General features: G+C 43.2%; 1 protein-coding gene across 3 annotated transcripts in view; it reads left to right on the forward strand.

Moving 5' to 3' along the window:
* The window catches only part of dhx9 (DEAH (Asp-Glu-Ala-His) box helicase 9), an 86590-nt gene that overhangs the window by 46951 nt on the left and 14902 nt on the right, over positions 1 to 24737 (forward strand). For all 3 annotated transcript variants that reach the window (XM_041208069.1, XM_041208070.1, XM_041208072.1), the window contains 8 exons: positions 2917 to 3073; positions 3905 to 4008; positions 4789 to 5002; positions 6603 to 6697; positions 10576 to 10649; positions 22817 to 22969; positions 23181 to 23341; positions 23933 to 24044. In XM_041208069.1, the coding sequence (XP_041064003.1) occupies positions 2917 to 3073; positions 3905 to 4008; positions 4789 to 5002; positions 6603 to 6697; positions 10576 to 10649; positions 22817 to 22969; positions 23181 to 23341; positions 23933 to 24044 (1070 nt within the window). The remainder of the gene's footprint in view (positions 1 to 2916; positions 3074 to 3904; positions 4009 to 4788; positions 5003 to 6602; positions 6698 to 10575; positions 10650 to 22816; positions 22970 to 23180; positions 23342 to 23932; positions 24045 to 24737) is intronic.

The raw sequence follows: 24737 nt of genomic DNA on the forward strand, positions 1-24737 counted from the left end.
TCTTGAGGAGGCAGATTTGAGTGTGCCTACATTCATATTCCCTATGAAGGAACTTTGTTTGGCAACTTGATGTTGATAACTTTACACACTAGCATCTTCAGAAACTGCCACAGAATTTGCAAACAACAAAAATGTTGCTTTTAGCAATAGTGTAAATGTGATTGGAAAAAATGAAAAGCTTGATGACTATGGAAGCATATCTTCCTAGGCAGGCCTTGTTATAGATCATATGCCTTAGGTCATGGTGTATAAGATGACTCCATTTTTTGGATCCATTCAGAATACTCGATGTACTAAGTCGGCACCCCTTTTCAGCTACAAAAGTCTATACTCGTGTTAGTAGTCTGCCTCAATTTTCGCCCCATAAATGCTTATTTTGCTTATTTCATACTATGAGTTGACTCATGGAATCAAAGAAGTGGCAAGTGGCTGTGTTGCAAAGGACATACGCAAGTCCTGGAGTTTAAGAGACACCCAAGCAGAGCAGACAGCGCATAGCATGGCGAGTGATGAACACAAATAGGTCCTCCACTAAAACGAATGAAGTACGAAGCTGCTTTTAAGCTAAAAGTCAAAACGTTTGCTAATTCTTCAAATATCTGTGCTATGAGGGAATTCGGTGTTAATGAAAAACTGGTGTGAGAATGGAAGAAGGAGGAATCAGCCCTGAAGATGATGACCAAGATCAAATGTGCCATGAGAACAGAGACCAACCAATGGCCTGATCTCAAGAAGCATGTATCAGGATAGGTCCTCAAATTGTCAGAATGGTTACATCTTCACCAGAAATGCAACGTGTTAAAACCATTTAAGTGGGTCATAGCAAGCCACGTCCAGCAAAGAATTCAGAGCAACAGCTAGTTGGTGTACCCACTTTATGGAACAAAACAGTCTTCTGTTGCAGCAGTAGACCAGGATTGCTCACATTGCCAAGAGACCTCTGCCAAAATTACTGGTTTCAGCGATTAGTCATCAGACAGTGGCAAAAACATGATACCCCTCAAGTCACATCGCCGCATGAATGAAATGTCCGTGAAGTTTGATATGCCCAGCAGCCAAAATTTGGAGTGGAAAGGTTCGAAAAGAGTTCTAGTGAAAACAACACAATGTGAGAAGACGACTTATAATGGTACTAGCTTGCATGTGTCATGAATACTTTAATGGTTCATCTTCAAAGGCTAGGAACACTCTGGAAGAATGTTTCTTAAAAGGTTAATGCAAGAACTCTGATTGTTTCTGTTGGAAAAGACATCCATTTGCAAGAAAAGATAATTAAGCAGTTGTAAAGAAGCTGAAAACCCCTTGACCCTGGTGGACTGTGTGCAAAAACGGTGGTAGTTGATGGCTCTGGGGGGAAAAAAGTGCCTGGAACTGTGTTTAAAAGTGTGTTTAGTTTTGCTTTGAGGAGAAGGACCAACTGCTTAACAAGATGGCCACCTTTTTGCAGCCCAGAGCCAGTCCACAGCTGGAAGCGAATATAAGCTACTCATTTGCTCTACGTACTGGAATTGAATGCCTGAAAGTGTTCCTCGAGTCCGCCTGAAAAGCAGTGCAAGAGTCATTGATTGTTTCACAGATCAGTGCTGAGAGACGAACTGTATAACCCAGGCACCATTTCAAGGACTCCTCCATCTATCCCTTTTTCTTTGAACCATTGAACCTTTGGCAGAATTCCTCTATTTTTATTTTATTTTTGGGGTGGGAGGGGGCTTAGGGGGCATCAAAAGAATAATTAGTATACTTTCATATTCCATATTGTATGTTAATGCGCTTCTGCCTTTTTATTCAACAAGACTGGCTTTATAATAAACCAATAAGTTGTTGATTGAAACTAGCCTGGTTAAAGTCCCTTTTATTCTGAGTAACAGTTGCAGAAGTAAATAATTGGCCATTTTGGTGAATTGAACATTAATTTAAATGTTGCGACCTGTGGAGTAGTGGGGCTAGATCAACTCCTCCTATCCCGGCCGTAACATGGCTGATGGAACAAAATTAAAGCCTATGGTAATTTTCAAACACAAAATCATGCCAGACATCAAGTTCCCTGCAGTAGTTTTTGTGCATGTCCATGACGGCGGTTGGATGGCCAAAAATGGAGTGAAGTTATTGATCGATAATGTCTGGAATAGGCATCCCTGGTGGCTTACATATAATAGGCAGCTTATTAGTGTGGCACATGTTCAGATCTCATATAATCAATGAGATCAAGAGGTCCATACAAAGAAATAACACATGTGGTTATACCAGAGGTGTCACGTCCATAATTCAGTCTCTGGACGTGTGCCTCAACAAGCCATTCAAGGAATATGCTCGCGCTGAATGGAATAAGCAGATGGTTGACGGAGAAAAAAGTCTTCACAAAGAGTGGAATGTTTGATATTGTGTGGTTTTGTCATAAAATCGTGGGATGCTATTAGTGCGCCAAGTGCCAGCAGGCTGTTCAAAAATGCAGAATATCCAGTTCAGTTGATAGAAAGATGATTTGTTGCGGAGGTATGATTCTGAAAGCAAAAGCACTACATCTAACCCAGAGTGGGATCCTTAGGATGATGCCATCACCAAGGTGACAATTCGATGAACTGTGCATCAGTTGCAGTAGACACTGAAGTTGGTGGTTTGAAAAAGCTTTAAGGTTAAAGGTATCTTTGTACAGTTAATTAGTAAATCATGCCATATTAATTTGTTATATATTACTGCTGTGTTTTTTTCACATTTCAAAATGGCAACTATCCAAACTAACAGTTCACATTTTATACTTTGCATATAATTTGACATGCGTTCCTGGAAGGATTTTTGGAGGCTTCAAAGGTCGACTTATACACCATGATCTATGATAGTCATTGCTTTTTTTAACATGTAATTTCCTATGTAGTGAACTACTTTTATAGGAACCCAAACTTCTTAAATCTCTTTCAGACTGATTTTCTCCTTGTGGTTTTGCGGGATGTTGTCCAAGCTTATCCCGACATCCATGTTATTCTCATGTCTGCCACTATTGACACCACCATGTTCATGGAGTATTACTTTAACTGTCCAATAATTGAAGTATATGGAAGAACATTTCCTGTTCAAGGTGCGTAAAAAGCCTGTGTAATGCATTACACATGAGCTGCAAATTAAAGATTATACATAGTATACAGCTGCTTATTTTGTAATTTTAATAGATTGTGTGTAATTTAAGTCATGGTACTCGTATCACTATTTGGTTAGCTGTTTGGGTAAATTATTTAATCATTGAAGAATTTTATTAGAAAATCGGGTAGTTTGTAGGCAGCATCATTCACCAAGCAAACTTTGCCGTTGTTTTTACACTGGAGACATCTTAAACCTCAAAAGGTTGGACTGTTTTTCAAGAAGGGGGGTTGGGGGGTTAGCAAGAGTAACTGATCTATTACTGTAGTTGGCATTTTGATGCTCAGCATTTTTAAGTCTTCCAAATAAATAAGCTGTTAAAAATTGCCCTTTGGTATACTATAAAAACTAAACATTCTGGAGAAATGGAGGTTTAGTGTAGCACAGTGCTGCTTCAGTGCTGGGTGTTTTAGGAAATAGCTGTTCTCCTTTTAAAAAAAAAACACGACCAAACCTTTTTCAAATTTTTACTGTGCCTCATTTGTTTTACTGTTGTGTGCAAGATTTATACAAAAAATCAACATACAAAATAATATAAATCTTTGATGGAATTATTGGGTGCCAAACCCAGAACGTTGGAAAAATTTCAATAAATTTCTGACTTTGACTTTTCCAGGCAGCATTAAGCAATGACTGTTGCTATAGATTTTCACCATTGCTAAACACAGTTGCCTATCTATTTGGATTTCATAATTAATATTGCTAAATATTCAATATTTCTTTGCTATTGCCTTGATGATTTTAGTACTTCAAATACCTTTGATTATTCCAGAATATTTCTTAGAAGACTGTATCCAGATGACTCAATTTGTTCCTCCTCCGAGAGACAAAAAGAAAAAGGATAAAGATGAGGATGGTGGTGGAGATGATGAGGAGGTATAAACAGATCTGAATTCTGATTGGGGATCTTTAGGCTTTAACAAACTCAAACCTCCATGGCATTATCTGAAATCACATTCTGGGCTGAAAAATGTAGTGTTTGCACAAATTTCAGGTTTTTCAAATTGAATGAAGAATACAGGATTAAAAGTAAATATCAAGATTAATTGCACATTACCAACATAGAGTTAGTAACAATGTCTATTGCATTTTGTGCATTTTTAAAAAAAAAAATCTTGCACAGCTGTTATTTGGAGATGAGATGAGCAATATGGCTCTGGATATGATGTATACTTGATTATCTTTCACTAAAGGTTTCCATGAAGACTTAACGAGTTTGTCCAGTGATTAGCTGAGCCATGCAGACAGAAGTTTCTATGTTTGGTCGCTGATCTATGCTGTTATCTGATCATAGCATCATAGTTGGGACAGCAGTAGATGTACTACATCTGCTCCGCATAATGCGTTCCCTCTCTGGAGGATTAGAATTAGAAATACAGAGCTTCCTGGCTGGAGCAATAACAGTAATTTAGATGTGCTATGAAAGCACAAGTTAAGGAAATTTTTTAAAAGTAAAAAAGTTAAATGAGGAGAAATGTGTATCATGGTAATTAAGTAAAGCAGTAGAACAATTTATGCTAGCCTTGGAGTTGCAATTTGTTAATGACTTGTTCCTCCATCAGATCTCTGGATATTGGTTGGGTTTGAAATAATGTCAGTTTGATGATGTTGCGGTCAATCTTGTTGAATTCTAACAAAGAATCTCTGCCTTACCAGGTGAACTGTAACAATATTTGTGGTGATGACTATGGGGCAGAAACCAAACGTGCTATGGCTCAAATGAGTGAAAAAGAGACCCCTTTTGAACTGATAGAAGCTTTACTCAAGTACATTGAAACACTGGATGTAGATGGGGCAGTTCTTGTTTTCTTACCAGGCTGGAACTTGATTTTCGCAATGCAAAGACACCTGGAAACAAACCCTTACTTTGGTATGTGTCAGCCTTGTTTCTATGCTACCGGTTTTTCAAGTTTGTATGTTGACATCTTGAAGTAAATGGTTTTTGTTCTTGTTCCTTTTTTGTGACCCATGGATTGAGTGGAGAGAGTCTTTTTGTGTTGTTCGTTCTTGGTAGGTCAACTTGCTAATTGGGAGGACGGATTTGTTGACTTAAACTTTACATTCCCCCTCCTGGATCATGCGCCATCCACATGCAAAAGACTATAAGATTTGCTTCCAGGCTTCTACGACTGAGTCACGAGGAAGGATGTGAGAAGGGCTTCAGGACAAGATTGCTTCTGCTATTTTTCCACTTTCCAACTCTCTTCCCAATTTTCTTTTTTTTCAAAGCTGTTTATATTTTCTGTTTTCCTTGAAATTTCCCACTTTCCTCCTCCTCTTATTTCTCAATACCCAAAATGATGCTTTTGCACAACTATATGGACGTTGGTGCGCAGGCATACACATGCTTCCAGATAGATGGTGGTTAGGAGCAGGTACCCTGGGTACCTCTCTGAATCCAAGGGCATTACAACCAATTTTAGTATCCTCATAGGGGTCCCATGGAAGATAAGAGAACTCAAGGAACTGTGGCATAAGTCTGGGACATTCCTGGCTCATCTATTCATTCTGTGAACTCTCACAGTGAGTTCTATACAGTGAGTTCTGCACTCCATTGGGGAGTGACAAACGCTTTTAAACGTTTAAACAAAGGATTCTTTTATCTGCTAATACAAATCCAGGTCATGGGAAGTGAAATGATGTTACTCTGATCCAGAGTGGCATCCAATCCCTCATTTTTATCAGATGCTTTGAGTGAAGGAGCTTGGTAATTTTTTTTTGTCAGTGCCAGTCCATGAATGATCTGATTTGTTGATGAGTTCACAACTCGTGGGTTTTGAATCAGGATACAAGAATCATGCAGTACAGAAGGAGACCAATTAAGCCATTGCGCCTGTGCCTGCTGCTAGCCTAATACCATAACCACTACACCATTGATCCATTTTTCACATGTAATTTCACCTGACAATTACAAGACATTAGTCATTTTTTAAATTTTAGTTCAGTTCTGGAAAGTTCATAGGGGGTGTGAAATAAGGGTGGAAGCTCGATTGCGTTCTTTCTCTCCAAGTTGTATATACATATTTTTAACAATGCTAAGATTACTGATGGGAAGAATTAGTTTTCAGTACTGACATTTCTGATTGACTTACTAGTATAGTTGAGAATTTCATGTTAAATCATCTCAATGATTGATTTTCCTATGGAAGCCAAATGTGTATCCAGAAAACATCCATTATATCCATTTTGGATATAAAATAACTTAAAAGAAATGACTGCTTAATACATTAAAGCTGTAAACCAAGTAAGTTTCCAATGCTTGACTTTTGGTCTTCAGATATTGAATGCACCTTTAAACTAATGTTGTTAAGAGTGTTTTTAGGTCGACAAACCTTTAACGTATTTTAAAAGACTTAAAATCGTTAGATTTGTTTTCAGTGTTATTGATGCAATTTATAAGTCAGTTTCTTTTATAATTACAATACAGCTTTATTGTACAATAAACTCTAAAACCTCCTTCTACTTAACAGGAAGCCATAGATACAGAATTCTGCCATTACATTCACAGATTCCAAGGGAAGAACAGCGCAGAGTGTTTGATCCTGTGCCAGCAGGAGTCAGAAAGGTTAGATAGTAAATGATAATTTAGAACTAAATGTGCATTTAAAGTGCAAGGAATATGTTACTGAGCTCTTAATTAGTTGACAGTATATGGTAATTTGAGTGGAACCTTGATGCTGTAGTTTTTCAATGGTATGGGTGAGAAACATAAAACCTCCTGCACCTGTCTTTTAACCTGGTAGCTTGATTGTGCTGGTCTTCTTCATAAATATTTGTTAAAATTGAGAAAGTGGTATTTCATTGGTGCAATGATATGTGATGTACAAATGTCTTTTTTTAAATTACTGTTGGCAAAGAACTATGTTTTTGCTTTTTTTATTCATTCATGGGACATGAGTGTTTCTGGCTCGGCCAGCATTTTTTGCCTTTCCCTAATTGCCCTCAAGAATGTGGAGGTGAGCTGCCTTGAACCGCTGCAGCCCCTGTGGTGTAGGTACACTCACAGTGCTGTTGGGGAGGGAGTTCCAGGATTTTGATCCACTGACATTGAAGGAACACTGATATATTTCTAAGTCAGGATGGTGTGTGGCTTGGAAGGGAACTTCTAGGTTGCAGTGTTCCCATGTGTCTGCTGTCCTTGTTCTTCCAGACGGTAGTGGTTGTGGGTTTGGAAGGTGCTGTCTAAGGAGGCTTGGCGAGTTTCTGCAGTATATCTGCCACTGTGTGTTGGTGGAGGGAGTGAATGTTTGTGGAAGGGATGCCAATCAAGCAGGCTGCATTGTCCTGGATGATGTCAAGCTTTTTGAGTGCTGTTGGAGCTGCATTTGTCCAGGCAAGTGGGGAGTATGCCATCACACTCCTGACTTGTGCTTTGTAGATGGTGGGCAGATTTTGGGGAGTCAGGAGGTGAGTTACTTGCCAAAGGATTTCTAGACTTGGACCTGCTCTTGTAGCCACACTATTTATATGGCTAAAATAAAAGCAAAATATTGCAGATGCTGGAAATCTGAAACAAAAACAAAAGTAGCTGGAAAAACTCAGCAGGTCTGACAGCATCTGTGGAAAGGAAGACAGAGTTAACGTTTCGAGTCCATATGACTCTTCATCAGTGCTAAAGAAAAATAGAAATGAGGTGAAATATAAGCTGTTGGGGGGGCGTGCGACAGGTTGGATAGAGGGCCAGTGATAGGTAGAGGCAAAGAAGAGATTGCCAAAAATGTCATAGACAAAAGGGCAAAGAGATGTTAACGGTGGTGATGTTAGCTAAAGGATGTGCTAATGGTAACATTAAGGGTAGAAAGCAGGACGAGCAAGTGACGGATGGCCCTAGTGGGGGTGGGGTAGGGGAAGGGATCAAAATAAGCTAAAAGGTGGAGATAAAACAATGGATGGAAATAAATTTTAAAATAATGATAGACATAGGTGGGAAAAGAAAAATATATTAAAAATATATAAATTATTAGAAAAATGGGGGATCGGAATGGGAGTGGGGATGGAGGAGAGAGTTCATGATCTGAAGTTGTTGAACTCAATGTTAAGTCCAGAAGGCTGTAAAGTGCCTAATTGGAAGATGAGGTGCTGTTCCTCCAGTTTGCATTGAGCTTCACTGGAACATTGAAGCAGGCCAAGGACGGACATGTGGGCATGAGAGCAGGGTGGAGTGTTGAAATGGCAAGCAACAGGGAGGTCTGGGTCATACTTGTGGACAGACCGAAGGTGTTCTGCAAAGCGGTCACCTGGTCTGCGTTTGGTCTCTCCAATATAGAGGAGACTGTATTGGGAGCAACGAATTAAGTAGACTACATTGAGGGAAGTGCAAGTGAAGTGCTGCTTCATTTGAAAGGAGTGTTTGGGCCCTTGGATGGTGAGGAGGGGGGAAGTAAAGGGGGCAGGTGTTGCACCTTCTGCGGTTGCATGAGAATGTGCCGTGGGAGGGGGTTGAGGTGTAGGGGGTGATGGAGGAGTGGACCACGGTGTCCCGGAGGGAACAGAATGGCACCAGGGGGTTGAAGGGAAGATGTGTTTGGTGGTGGCATCATGTTGGAGTAGGTGGAAATGGCGGAGGATGATCCTTTGAATGAGGAGGCTGGTGGGGTGATAAGTGAGGGAAAGGGGGACCCTATCATGGTTCTCGGAGGGAGAGGAAGGTGTGAGGGCGGATGCGCGGAAGATGGGCCGGACACGGTTGAGGGCCATGTCAACCACCGTGGGTGGAAAACTTCGCTTAAGGAAGAAGGAAAACATGTCAGAAGAACTGTTTTGGAAAATGGCATCATCAGAACAGATGCGACAGAGGTGAAGTAACTGAGAGAATGGGATGGAGTCCTTACGGCAAGCAGGGTGTGAGGAGCTGTAGTCGAGGTAGCCATGGGAGTCGGTAGGCTTGTAACGAATATTGGTGGACAGTCTATCACGAGAAATTGAGACAGAGGTGTCAAGGAAAGGAAGGGAAGTGTCAGTGATGGACCATGTGAAAATGATGGAGGGGTGGAAATTGGAAGCAAAATTAATAAATTTTTCCAGGTCTTGACAAGCGCATGAAGTGGCACCGAAGCAGTCATCGATGTACCAGAGAAAGAGTTGTGGGATGGGGCCTGAGTAGGACTGGAACAAGGAAGGTTCCACATGCCCCATAAAGGGACAGGCATAACTGGAACCCATAGCCACACCTTTTTATTTGGAGGAAGTGAGATGAGTTTAAGGAGGAATTGTTCAGTGAGAGAACAAGTTCAGCCAGAGGGAGGAGAGTGGTGGTGGATGGGGATTGTTCGTGCCTTTGTTCGAGGAAGAAGCAGAGAGCCATCAGACCATCCTGCTGGGGGATGGAGGTGTAGAGGGATTGAATGTCCATGGTGAAGAAGAGGCGGTTGGGGCCAGGGAACTGGAAATTGTTGGTATGATGTAGGGCGTGAGAGGAATCGTGGATGTAGGTGGGAAGAGACTGGACAAGGGGAGATAGAATGGAGTCAAGATAGCAAGAAATAAGTTCTGTGGGGCAGGAACAGGCTGACACGATCGGCCTGCCGGGACAGTCCTGTTTGTGGAATTTGGGTAGGAGGTAGAAGCAGGCAGTCCCAGGTTGGGAGGCTGAGGTTGGAAGCTGTGGAGGGAAGATCTCCAGAGGAGATGAGGTCAGTGACAGCCTTGGAAGCAATGGCTTGATGTTCAGTGGTAGGGCCATGGTCCAGGGGGAGGTAGGAGGAAGTTTATATGGCTAGTCCAGTTCCGATCCTGGTCAATGGTAACCCGCATGATATTGATAGTGGGGGATTCAGCGATTGTAATGCAATTGAATGTCAAGTTACGATGGTTAGACTCTCACTTGTTGGAGATGGTTATTGCCTGGCATATGTATGGCGCGAATGTTACTTGCTGCTTGTCAGCCCAAGTCTGGATATTGTCCAGGTCTTGCTGCGTTTGGACATGAACTGCTTCAGTATCTGAGGAGCCGCAAATGGCCTTGAGCAGTATGCAATTATCAGTGAACATTCCCACTTCTGATTTTATGATGGAAGGAAAGGTCATTGATTAAGTGTCTGAAGATGGTTGGGCTTAGGACACTAGCTAATGAACCTGCTTTTGAAACTTGAAAAAGGATACTCTGCATTCTGGGTGTTGATCTTAAAAATTCAGAAAAAGTCTAATGTTTGAGACATGGAGAATACTTATACACACCTACCTGCTACCACCCCAACACAACCCATGATTAAGCTACTTTTGGGAACTAAGGGAGAGATAGTTGAAAGGCTTGTCTTCTCGATAAGATAATGGTATTTTAAGTTCAGCCTATACAGAGTGATCAGCCTATGAGATCTACAAAATAGATGAAACTTTTGACATTATCCTTGCGTGTTGAACAGTTCCAATCAGGACAGTCCAGTGAGTTTTATTAAGTTGTGAGCAGTGTACTTATTTTACTTATATATGCTTTACTACCTTCAGGTTATTTTGGCCACAAACATTGCAGAAACGAGTATTACCATTAATGATGTGGTTTACGTCATTGATTCGTGCAAGTAAGTGATCATCTTTGTATTTTGATTTTTCAGGAAATTATAGTTTATACATGTTTTTGTATAAATATGTTTTGTAAAAATTTTTGTTTAAGACAAACAAGCTTGCATTAGTATTGTGTATATTATATTCTGGATGATCCAAAGTGCTTCACAGCCAATAGATTATCTTCAAAGTGTAATAACTGTTAATTAAGAGGTAAATACAGCACCCAATTTATATACTGCCACAGCCCACAATGAACAGTGAGATAATCAGTTAATTTGTTTTGGTGGTATTGGTTGACAGTGTGTTCAACAGGGTAATGTGATGTGTCCAGTGTGTGGATGACGAGAGTTAGCAAGTTTTCTGCTTTTGTATGCTAGCGATATACCCAACTGGATGAGCATGGAGAATGGGGAACAGGTGCTATGGGCAGTCTCTGGTGGGAGGGACTTTGTATCCACTGGCCAGCCACTGTCCACCTGATGTTGGGCAGCCTCTGACTAGTAAGTTGTTGACCAACCACAGACCATCTGCTGCAATGGGTGTTTGGAACTTGAAGCCTCTGCTGAACTTTAGCAGCAAACACAGGAGAGAAACAGCCTGCGATTGAAGGAGCAACTACTTACAAAATCTGTCACCTCAACTTCGGTGTATTTTGAACTTTGGTTGGCAGGCCAGTTGGAAACCCTTGGCTGGACTCTGGCCCATGGTGGGGGGGATGCACAAGAACAAGGCTGACCGCAATAGCTGCAACAACTTTTGAGGCATCTGCCTGCTGAGCATCATGGGTAAAGTATTTGGCAGTGTTGATCTGGTCAGACTGTAGATCCTGCTGAATGCATCTACCCGGATCCCAGTTTGGTTTTAAAACTGGAAGATCTACAATTGACATGATCTTTTCAGTCCGGCAGCTGCAAGAGAAATGATGTGAACAAAGGAGACCGCTATGTATATTGCCTTCATTGATCCATTGGTCCATTTAAGCTGCTGGAGAAAATTGGTTGCCACCGAAGTAGCTCAATGTGATCTTACCCATCAAGTTGTCTTGGAAAGAAGAGGTCAGCTATGACAGGGCAGCATCAGAACCCTTTGAAATCTGCAGTGGGGTCGAGCATGGTTGTGTTCTGACACTGACACATTTGGCGTATTCTTCTCTTTGTTGCTGCCATATGCCTTTAGGTCATTTACAGAGCGTGTCTACTTACATACCAGAACTGATGGAAAACAGCCTAAAATCTGAGACAAAGATGTGCCTAAGTCCTCATAGCTGCTCAACGCTGATAATGCTACGTTAACATATCATCGAGGAATACCTTTAGCAGCAAATAGGCTGACTCTGTCATGCTTGTAAAGTGTTTGGTTTGACCATCAGCATCAAGAAGACAAATGTCATGGTCCAGGATGTTGCCATATTACCAGCATTAACAATGTGATGCTGGAGGTTTCTGATCGCTTCACAATCACTAACAATCTGTCACTTGATGCTGCAATCAACAACAAGAGCTGCAGTTGTTTTGTCCAAGCTGTGCAAGAGAGCATGGAACAACAGCTGCACATTGCTACTATGTAGTGGGGCAGCAAGTAGCATTTTCCATTAATAGGATGCACCAGTCAGTCCAAAAAGACTTTCTACCTACCACACAATTAAGCAATGCCATGTATGAGTTTCAATGCTGGTGTGATGCCCAATATACATGTTCCTTCAGTTGTTCATAATAGGCAGTGTGCAGGCTGTACTATTCCGTCTGTACTTGCAAAACCCAAAGCAAAGTGTCTACTGCCAGATGTGATTTTGCGATTGGGCAGCACTTGCTGAATAATCTTGTGTGTGTTAATAGCTGCATGGACAATCAATTTAAGATAATCGGTCGAGCTCGTAACATGGCTTATTTACTTTTGCTAGAAGCAACATCCATGAATACGCAGGGACCCATTCTCTGAACACGCAAGGAATTTGTTCAAGCCTTGTGCTGTTTTCTGAATTACCTAGACTCATAGGGTGCCTATCGTTTTCCCCATTGACCGAAGCAGTGTTATGGAGAAAGCAATTAGAGTTGATTTGCTAATCAATTGGCACCCCTTTCCTCCTATGACATAAATTGCTGTTGTTTGATATTTGGCATTCTTGTATTTGTCCTGATAAGTGCATGGTGGAAAACTTCAGTAACTTGTTTCTCTCTCCAGCAAAATGCAAGTTCTGTACTACCAAATTACTGTTTAGATAAGGCTTGTTTTGCCTGTCTGGTGCATTATTTAGCATGTAGCAGGCTAGACTGACAAGTTATCAGGGACATTGCTCTTTGTGGGACCATGTTGTGCTCAATTTGGCTGCCACATTTGCATACAAAACAATGAGCACACTTCAGAAGTCAAGTATTGCCTGTGAAACGCTTTGGGTGTCCTGAGAATGTGAAAAGTGCTATATAAATGCAAATTCTTTAATCCCTCTACTTTTCAGTTTATTTAATGTAGAACATTAACATAATTAAACAGTTACATCGGCCTAGGATATCTTCAATAATTAAAATATGAAAGAATGAGACTGCACAAATTTCAGTGCCAGAGATAGTAATTAAGACTTACCTGGCAGGGGAGAGACCTTGATAGCATTTCTGCCAGGGAAACGTCATCCAGCAATGGCTATAACCAATCGAACCCCATACTATGGAGTACCTAACACCATCCGAGTCATAGTGAAGGGCAGCGAAGAAGGAATAGTTATGGATCGGACCTTCTTCACCAAGAGGATCCTATTCAAGGTGTGTAGTTTAGAGGCTGTGGAGATCTACTGCCTACAGGACTTCCCCAGCGCTGGATTTTTTGATGTGACTTTCAAGCAAGTGGCAGCTTGCGTCAAGCTCCTGAAGGTGTTTGAAGAGAGACCTGCCAGAGATGAAGATCCTGACGGCGGAGCCGCTCTTTGCTCTACCGTTGCAATGAGACCGGGTATCGACGGTGCATCTTTACAACCCCTTTGTCCCTGTCGCCGACGTGCTCACCTTCCTCACCAGGTACTTCGATAAGGTTGGGAGCTGCACCACGGTTAGAGACGATTTGGGGATCTGGACATGCCAGGTTAAGGTCACGCTCAAGACCGATGGTAAGGGAGCTATCTTCCACCCTCCTTCCAGATTCGCTATCGGGGGAAGCCATGGCTACCTTGTCTATGTTGGGCAACCCAAACCTTGTCGCTCATGCAGCAAGGCTGGTCATGTGGCGGCCAACTGCAGTGCTGTCTTCTGCAAGAACTACAAACAGGAAGGGCACCAGACAAAAGACTGTAAACAGGCTAAGTGCTGCAACCTGTGTGGCGAGGCAAGTCACCTCTACAAGACCTGCCCCAAACGTTGCTGTACTTATGCACAGGCAGCCAAAGCCAATGAGGGGGAAACAGAAGAAATGCCTCGTGTCACTCCAACCACCAAGGCCCCCAGGGAGAACAACGGGACAAAGGAGGACACAGAGAGAGATCAGGTGGAGGAAAAGATTGGGGCAACAGACGGCCAATCAACAACACTGCCCCCTGAACTTCCCACTCCTCAGGAGAGCGAATCAATGGAGGAGGAGGCAGCAGTGGAAAAGCAGCAGGGGGAGTGGCAGCTGGTGAAGAGAGCCAAAAGGAAGAAGGGGCTAAGAAGGAACCAAGCCATTTCCCAGACAAGAGGCAAGAGGCATCTCCCATTCGACATGGATAACAAGAGCAGCAGCTCTTCGAATGAAAAAGGGCCAGGGCGGCACCGACAGAAGAAGCGGCAAAACGTTAGGGAGTTGGAGGACGAGACACCCAAGCTCCAGAACATTGGAGACAATGAGGAGACCAGCGCACCCCAACTTTGCCCACAACCCGAAGAGCCAGTGTACCACAGCCCCAGGAATCTGGGAGCAGTGAGGCGCTCGGCGCACCCCAGCTCTGGGAAGCCGGGAGCAGCAACGCCCCAGAGGGGGAGAGGATTGGAGAAGCTTCTCCAACAGAGGTCATTTCAAACCCCGCTCTCTGCACAGACCCCCAGATGCCACCCAAGCAGAACACTGCCAATGGGGAGGTTCAGGGCAGTTTCCTCAGCCCATCCAAAGTGAGGTAATTTGAGCACACTACGGACATGAGGGAGCAGACTAAAGGTCTGGGACACTCAGAGTCAACAGGTTTGGTAAGAGAATAAATGCTTTAAAATGGGTTTAAAGATTGTATCCATAAATGTACGTGGCATTAAATCTACTACGCGATGTGTTGCAACCTTGGATTACCTTGCCAAGGTCAAAGCTGACCTAAAAATAAAAACAAAAAAACTGCGGATGCTGGAAATCCAAAACAAAAACAGAATTACCTGGAAAAACTCAGCAGGTCTGGCAGCATCGGCGGAGAAGAAAAGAGTTGACGTTTCGAGTCCTCATGACCCTTCGACAGAACTTGAGTTCGAGTCCAGGAAAGAGCTGAAATATAAGCTGGTTTAAGGTGTGTGTGTGGGGGGCGGAGAGATAGAGAGACAGAGAGGTGGAGGGGGTTGGTGTGGTTGTAGCGACAAACAAGCAGTGATAGAAGCAGATCATCAAAAGATGTCAACAACAATAGTACAATAGAACACATAGGTGTTAAAGTTAAAGTTGGTGATATTATCTAAACGAATGTGCTAATTAAGAATGGATGGTAGGGCACTCAAGGTATAGCTCTAGTGGGTATTTTTTTATTTTATATAATGGAAATAGGTGGGAAAAGGAAAATCTTTATAATTTATTGGGAAAAAAAAGAAGGGGGAAACAGAAAGGGGGTGGGGATGGGGGAGGGGACTCACGACCTAAAGTTGTTGAATTCAATATTCAGTCCGGAAGGCTGTAAAGTCCCTAGTCGGAAGATGAGGTGTTGTTCCTCCAGTTTGCGTTGGACGCAAACTGGAGGAACAACACCTCATCTTCCGACTAGGGACTTTACAGCCTTCCGGACTGAATATTGAATTCAACAACTTTAGGTCGTGAGTCCCCTCCCCCATCCCCACCCCCTTTCTGTTTCCCCCTTCTTTTTTTTCCCAATAAATTATAAAGATTTTCCTTTTCCCACCTATTTCCATTATATAAAATAAAAAAAAAACCCACTAGAGCTATACCTTGAGTGCCCTACCATCCATTCTTAATTAGCACATTCGTTTAGATAATATCACCAACTTTAACTTTAACACCTATGTGTTCTATTGTACTATTGTTGTTGACATCTTTTGATGATCTGCTTCTATCACTGCTTGTTTGTCGCTACAACCACACCAACCCCCTCCACCTCTCTGTCTCTCTATCTCTCCGCCCCCCACACACACACCTTAAACCAGCTTATATTTCAGCTCTTTCCTGGACTCGAACTCAAGTTCTGTCGAAGGGTCATGAGGACTCGAAACGTCAACTCTTTTCTTCTCCGCCGATGCTGCCAGACCTGCTGAGTTTTTCCAGGTAATTCTGTTTTTGTCAAAGCTGACCTGTTGTTTCTACAGGAGTGTGCGATACCTCACCTCAGCTCCTACAGGTAATGATCACGATGGTGGTCCCATGGGCCATCGATCTGGTCGGGAGGAAACTACTCTCGTTCCTCCGGCCTGGGGATTCTGCTGCGGGGAGGCAACTTCACCGTCTCCCAGGTTAGGGAGGTGGTGGGCGGGCGCCTCCTTGTAGCAGATGTAATGTACAAGAATGCTCCACTCTGGTTAATTAACGTGTACGCCCCGTCACAAGGGGCTGAGCGGCTGGAGGTTTCTCAGCAGCTTCCACTGCTGCTGGTGACCTCCAGGCTGGTCATTCTGGGCGGTGACTTCAACTGCATCATTGATGCGGCTGGACGATCCGGCAGGGCCGACAGCAGATTGAACGTTACGTCCAGATCCCTGATGGAAACAGTAAAAGATGCTAAGCTGCACGACGTCTTCAGCAACCCTGAAGACGGAGCACAGCGTAGATACACCTGGTCGCGGCCTGACGGGTCCATCCGTTCCAGGATAGACTTCCTGTTTGTGTCCCGTGCATTCGCAGTCAGATCCACCGACGTCAAGCCGATGTTGTTCTCTGACCACTGCCTCCTACTGGCTGACTGCCACTTAGAGAAGGACCAGAGGGTGGGCAGGGGGGCATGGAAGCTAAACGTGCAACCGCTGACCCCAGAGAACATTGAGGAGCTCAAGAGGTATTACAAAGGTTGGAGAACTGTGAAACCCCTCTTTGAGTCAATGACACACTGGTGGGAAGCGATCAAGGGATACATCAAGAGGTTTTTCATCCTCAAAGGCACCCAGAAAGCTAGAAAGGAACAAAGGGAAATCTCCTGACTCCAGAAAAACATGCAGAATCTGCTCCGGCTGCAGTCGATGGGCGTCAATGTCAAGGAGGAACTCTTAAGAGGTGAAGAGCCAGCAAGCCTTGCTCTTTGCCTTGGAGGCCTCCAAGATCATCTTCCGTTCCAGAGTCCGCTCCATGGACCAGGATGTGACGTGCTCACGTTTCTTCTTCCAAAAGGTACACAGAGAGAGCTCTGTGATTAGCAGCCTGAAGGAAGAAGATGGCTCAGTAAAGTCATCTCAATCCGACATTTTGAGGATCAGCCAATCCTTTTATGCCGGATTGTATGACGTGAAGCCCACAGACAGCACGGCCTCCCAGTCCTTCCTGTCCTCTATCACGGAGGTCTTAGACGACAGTACACAGGAGAGCCTGGACAAACCGCTAACTCCTGACGAACTGACTAAGGCTCTTGAGTCCTTCGAGAAGAGTAGAACTCCCGGAAGCGATGGCTTGCCGGCGGAGTTGTATTCGGCTCTGTGGGACTGGATCGGCCCAGACCTGCCAGAAGTGTACGAGAATATGCTCCTGGCCGGCAGTGTGTCAGAATCCATGAGGAAAGGCATTATCACCCTCATCTACAAGCACAAGGGGGAAAGGGAGGAAATTAGAAATTGGCGACCCATTTCACTGTTGAATGTGGACTATAAGATTCAGTCCAAGGTCATCGCCAGTCGGGTCAAATCCGCTCTGGAATTGGTGATCCACCCTGACCAGACCTGCACTGTGCCTGGCAGGAAGATCTCTGACAGCCTCACGCTGCTCAGGGATACGATTGACTATGTGCAGGACAGGGGTGTGGATACCTGCCTCATCAGCCTGGATCAGGAGAAGGCCTTTGACAGAATATCGCACACCTACATGGTGGATGTGCTTTCCAAAATGGGGTTTGGGGAGGGAATTTGCAATTGGATCCAACTAACATCAGTAGCGCAGTCTCAATCAATGAATGGGATTCAGATAGCTCTCCGATTAAATCTGGAGTTAGGCAGGGCTGTCCTCTCTTGCCTGTTCTTTTCGTGTGATGCATAGAACCCTTTGCTGAGTCCATCAGGAAGGATCCGGGCATAAGAAGAGTGACAATCCCAGTCAGTGGAGGCACTCAGTTCAAAGCCTCCTTGTACATGGACGATGTCGCTGTCTTCTGATCGGATCCGCTGTCGGTGCACAGACTGATCCACATCTGCAACCAGTTCGAACTGGCCTCGGGAGCCAAAGTAAATTATGGGAAGAGTGAAGCTATGTTCTTCGGGAACTGGGCTGACTGATCCTTTGTCCCCTTCACTGTCAGGGCTGACGGTCTGAAGGTGCTGGGGATATGATTTGGAGGGACCAGGGCATGTGTTAGAAACTGGAAGGAGCGAGTTTCTATGGTGAAAAGGATGTGGGCATGTGGGAGCGATGCTCCCTCTCCATTGCGAGTAAGAACCTGGTCATCAGGTGTGAGGCACTCTTGCTGTTGCTGTACGTGGCGCAGGTCTGGCCCATTCCACACTCCTGCATGGTGGCGATCACCCGTGCCATCTTCCGCTTTATCTGGAGGTCGAAAATAGATCGTGTCCACAGGGACACTATGTAAAGGGGGAAAAAACGTGCCCAACATTGCCCTCATACTGATGGCCACCTTTGTGTGTGGCTGCATCAAGCGGTGCGTAGACCCTCAGTATGCAAACACCAAGTGTCACTACATGCTGAGGTTCTACCTGTCCCCAGTGTTGCGAAGGATGGGTCTGGTCATGCTGCCGCGGAACGCTCCAAGTAGTTGGACTGTGCCGTACCACCTGTCCCTCATGTAAAAATTTATGCAGAGAAACACCTTTGACCACAAGTCCATCAGGCAGTGGTCGGCACGTAACAGCTTAGAGGTCCTAAGGGAAAAGGAGAGGGTGGACCCTGTGGGATGGTTCCCCGAGCAGACTGTCAAAGTCATTTGGAAGAATGCCTCATCACCAGAACTTTCCAACAAGCACCAAGACGTAGCTTGGCTGGTGGTGAGAAAAGCCCGCCCTGTCAGATCCTTCCTTCACGCCAGGAGTCTCACCCCCTCGGCACGTTGCCCTCGAGGTTGCTGTGGTGGGGAAGAGACCGTTGTTCACCTCCTTGTAGATTGTGCCTTTGCAAAGAAGGTCTGGAGAGAGATGCAGTGGTTTCCGTCGAGGTTCATCCTGAGCAGTTCTGTGACACAGGACTCTGTGCTCTACGGGCTGTTCCCAGGGACACACACCGAGACAAACATCAACTGCAACTGGAGGATCATCAACTCGGTGAAAGACGCTTGTTGGTCTTCCAGCGCAAAGAGTTGTCCCCGACCGAGTGTTGTAGATTTGCACATTCCAAAGTCCAGGACTACGTGCTGAGGGACGCACTAAAGCTTGGGGCAGCCGCCGCAAAGGCACAATGGGGAAAGGTCGCTGCCACAGTGCACCGAGGGACTGGGAACTGTTTAGAGCCCCTCGGGATGTACAGCTCAAAATGAATGTATGCCAATGATTGTAATATTCATTGTTTGTACTGATACACCCTGTGAATTATGTTGTAAAAGTTGAACCTGATTGTATTTTTGTGATGGTGATTTTGAAATGGTTTATAATGTTGAAAATTTATGAATAAAGTATATTTTTGCAAAACAAAAATAATTAGGACTTACACAGCCGTTTTAAAAATTCATTTACACTGGAATGTTCAAACCCTATCTTTTCTGGAGTGTTTATCATTTTATTTGGGTAAGTACTGCAACTTCACACCTTTTGTATGTTTCAATGCCAAGTCTTTTGTTGAGGTGCCAATTTAGCCGGGTTTGTGGGTAGTTTTGTAGATCGTATTGCATCTTCTTGATTTCCATACTTAACTGTGCATTTGCAGACACTACAAGTTGCTATCTGATGTATTCCTTAAGAATGATGAGTACCGATCTCACCATTGTTCTTACTGCAAATTCTGAGCTGTTGTGTTGAGGAAATGAAAATGAAAACCTTGCTGCATTGCCACCCAGTGGATTTGTGCTGAAAATGCACACTAATTCACTAGACCAAAATATATTACAAGTGATTTAATATTATTAATATTACTTGATAACTCTGCACTGATAACCGTGATCCACCTATTATTTTTAAGATATATTGTTACTTAAAAGGATTGTATGTAAGATATACACACAAGATAACAGGATAATTTGCTTGCAGTATGTGAATAATGTATAAGCAGACGGTCAGTATCTCTCAATCTGTTAGTTTGGCCCAGTTGATACCACACCATTTCTGTAATTGATATGTGTTATGATCCCAATTGATGTTACTTCTGGACAAGGCAGATCCCGGGGAACAACCCGGCTTGATAGATCCTAACTTTTATTTTTTGTTTAGAAATGTGGAGGGTGGTAACTGAACAGTCACTGGAGTCAGCTGATGAGGTTGTAACAAAAACGAGTTATTCAACGAGGAAAGGTCAAACATATTACAATACTCTTTCACCCACAACTAAACCTTTACAGATATATACAGATTTGTAAGGATAACACAAGTTACAAAAGCTATCTTATACTCTAATGTTCACAGTAAGTACGCAGTCCATGTAAACCAATAAGTGACTTGTGGTCAGGCACACCGCACCCTGATTATAAAAGCAAAAAACTGCGGACGCTGGAAATCCAAAACAAAAACAAAAATACCTGGAAAAGCTCAGCAGGTCTGGCAGCATCTGCAGAGAGGAACACAGTTAATGTTTCAAGTCCGAATGACCCTTCAACAGAACTAAGTAAAAATAGAAGAGAGGTGAATATAAACTGGTTTAAGGGGAGGTGGGACAAGTAGTGCTGGATAGAGGGCCAGTGACAGGTGGAGATAACCAAAAGATGTCACAGACAAAAGGACAAAGAGGTGTTGAAGGTGGTGATATTATCTAAGGAATGTGCTAATTAAGGATAGAAAGCAGGACAAGCAAGGTACAGATAGCCCTAGTGGTGGTGGGGTGGGGTGAAGGAATCAAAAAAGGCTAAAAGGTAGAGATAAAACAATGGATGGAAATACATTTAAAAATAATGGAAGTAGGTGGGAAAAGAAAAATCTATTTAAATTATTGGAAAAGAAAGGGGGTGGGGATGGAGGAGAGAGTTCATGATCTAAAATTGTTGAACTCAATATTCAGTCTGGAAGGCTGTAAAGTGCCTAGTCAGAAGATGAGGTGTTGTTCCTCCAGTTTGCGTTAAGCTTCACTGGAACAATGCAGCAAGCCAAGGACGGACATGTGGGCATGAGAGCAGGGTGGAGTGTTGAAATGGCAAGCGACAGGGAGGTCTGGGTAATGCTTGTGGACAGACCGAAGGTGTTCTGCAAAGTGGTCACCCAGTCTGCATTTGGCCTCTCCAATGTAGAGGAAACCACATTGGGAGCAACGAATGCAGTAGACTAAATTGAGGGAAGTGCAAGTGAAATGTTGCTTCACTTGAAAGGAGTGTTTGGGCCCTTGGACGGTGAGGAGAGGGAAAGTAAAGGGGCAGTGTTGCACCTTCTGCATTTGCATGGGAAGGTGCCGTGGGAGGGGGTTGTTGTGTAGGGGGTGATGGAGGAGTGGACCAGGGTATCCCGGAGGGAATGATCCCTGCGGAATGCTGCCGGGGGGTGGGTAAAGGGAAGATATGTTTGGTGGTGGCATCATGCTGGAGTTGGCAGAAATGGTGGAGGATGATCCTTTGAATGCAGAAGCTGGTGGGGTGATAAGTGAGGACAAGGGGGACCCTATCATGTTTCTGGGAGGGAGAAGAAGGTGAGAGGGCGGATGCGTGGGAGATGGGCCGGACACGGTTGAGGGCCTTGAAACCAAATGACAGATGCCACCACAGACACATGCTATGGATCTCTTATCAACTTCACCCCCCAACCCCAAATACTTGTCACATTGTGAGCCAACTGGTCTCACTGAACTCCGTCTTTCACTAGAGTTTCCAATCTCCACTTGACAAACCTGCTTTGGAATCTTGTCCCAAGCGACATTTTCTCTCTGACACCTTCCACAAGGGTGCACCTCCAGGGTTTTGAACTCTCCTTCCAATGTTCCTCTCCCCTGGATTGTCTCGTGCATTCAAGCTTTGCCTTCCATGCACACTCTCTTAGGCTTAATCGTACCAACAGAATGCCACTGCTTCACTGCCATAGTAAGGAGGCACCAACATTTGGCTGTCTCTTTGGATCGTCTGTCTTCTCGCAAGCCTATTTTGCTTTAAGTTTGCATCCTGCAACTTTCTCCCTTTTAAGCTTGGAGCCTTCCTCTACTCCTCACTCTTAACTTCACTTAATAGAACCTTTTTCCAGATTCTTGTTCTTTTCCTTTAGCTAGCAGGTCTTCTTGGGACTCTTCCTTTCTGTCTCACTTCTTTCGGGATCATCCTTTTGGGAAATCTGAACGCTTTGCAGTTCCCTCTGCTGTGTCCAGCTTCTCCTGGCTCCTGGCTTCAAGTGAACTAAAAACTGCTTTTCTGTTTTCCTGTCTGAGAGCCCCTCTCTCTGGAGCCTTGTTGCTAGACAACAGCACAGCTTTTCTACCTTGTGTTTTAACTTCAGTTCAAGTGTCATAAAACCTCATTAGAATGCAGGCATCATTTAAATGAAACCAAAGCTCAAGACCTTCCCCTTAACTCACACACACACAAACACACACACACACTTACCCATCCAGAAATAAAAATTATACTTGCATTCAAAGTTCAAACTCATTCCTAGCATCCACAAATACAACTATAACTTAATTAAACTATCTCTAGTTCCTAACATATTTATCCCTCAAGCTGTAGAGATTGTATCATGCCTTTACTGCACTTCTAAATGTTGCTTGATAACTATTCAACTCTATTGACAGTGTCTTATTTGAACTTATTTTTCAGACAAAAAATGAAACTGTTTACATCTCACAACAACATGACCAACTATGCCACAGTGTGGGCTTCAAAGACCAATTTGGAACAACGACGGGGTAGAGCAGGACGTGTCCGTCCTGGCTTCTGCTTCCATCTCTGTAGCAGGGCACGATTTGAGAGGTATGCATTAAATTTCAAGTTCAATATAAACAGGCATGTGTTTGAGTAGTTTGCCTTGCAATGCGTGTCACTGAACTCCCATCTTTGGTAGCTTTGTAATCAAGTTAAAGTTTATTGAAATAGGCTTCAAATTTGCAGAGTTAATTTTAAAACTGTTACAGGAAACAAGAAATTCTTGTATCATTACCAAGCAATCTTTGCCCACTCTCAGACTTGAAACGCACATGACTCCAGAAATATTCCGCACACCTCTTCATGAAGTTGCTCTGAGCATCAAACTTCTTCGTCTGGGAGGAATTGGACCATTTTTGGCCAAAGCAATTGAACCCCCACCACTGGATGCAGTAATTGAGGCAGAACACACTTTGAGAGGTGATTCCTAGTTACATGATTATAAAGCTGCTTTTTTTTAAAAAAAAAATTGTTAAAACTAATAATCCTAAGAGACTAAAGTACCTTACAGTAAATTAATGTTAATTTTATATAAAAAGATTGTGCCACATTTTAACCTCACCATAATGTATGAAAAGTGACAGAAAACAGTGAAAACTCATTTCACAGCATGTTCTCATAACAGTTTAAATTTAAATTCCTTGAGGGCTTTTTCAGTGTAGTCCAGCAGCCCTCACTTTGATATTGCAGCATTGAGTTCCTAAATTGAATGGTGCAATTTAATTGATCACAGCATCATCCTAACTTTCAAAAACAGTGACAAATACCGGCATTCAGCTGAAACTATCATTTTATAGCTGTGCTACATTAAATTGCTGATTCATGGTCCTAAAATCTGTTCAGCACATAGCTGGAATCATAAATTGTTGATCTGAATATATTATCAGAAAAGACTCTTCAAAGAGTAGCTCTACGATGTGTGCAAAACAAAGCAGTTTATTTTGTATAACATAATGTACACATAATCTGATTAAATAAACCATGGCTGTTTAAACTTGTTCTCTTTCTCAGAACTTGATGCTTTGGATGCTAATGATGAGCTGACTCCACTGGGCCGTATCTTGGCCAGACTTCCGATTGAACCACGCCTTGGCAAGATGATGATTATGGGCTGTATATTCCAGTGAGTCAAAGCATAGCGAATAATGTGAATTACTGGGAAAGGATCATATTCAGTAGAACATTGTGTTGTCATACTTCATTGGTCTCAGGATGTAAATTTCGAACAGAATATGTATATTCCTGATGTAGGCTTTATTCAATCCTCTCGACCTGTTACATCATCTAAGATACATGGAGGAAATGTGAAATTAGTGACCTGTTGGATGAACCAATAGTATGTGGTATATTAATGATTGACATAATTTTCTGTTGATTTTGAATTATTGGTCTTGCATTGTACTTTACATTAATTAGTATGTATAAGAATGATCAGAGGCAGTCAAGCCCTGTTCCTGATCTAGTTTTCCAGCATCCATATTTATTAGCATAATGAATGAATTATTTCTGAAAGTTAAACTTAATTCAAGAGCCTGGAGATCTGCAACCCCTTGCTAAACTTCCTGATATATTTCTGACAGATGTCACATTTCCTTGCACATTCTTCCTGTTGTTGCAAAGTAAAAACAATTAGAGTTGCACCTTGGGGTGATTTAGATTTCATTGTTATATTAACCTAAGGCTCATACATTTCAACTCTGAAGTATACCTGTGTCTGTATGTTGTTATGATCATCAACTAAGATTACCACTGGACATGCCTGATCCCAGGGTGGAACCCAAATTGATAGATCCTAACTTTTATTTGTTTGCTTAGA

This window comes from Carcharodon carcharias, chromosome 16, assembly GCF_017639515.1.
Source record: "Carcharodon carcharias isolate sCarCar2 chromosome 16, sCarCar2.pri, whole genome shotgun sequence".
Lineage (NCBI taxonomy): Eukaryota > Metazoa > Chordata > Chondrichthyes > Lamniformes > Lamnidae > Carcharodon > Carcharodon carcharias.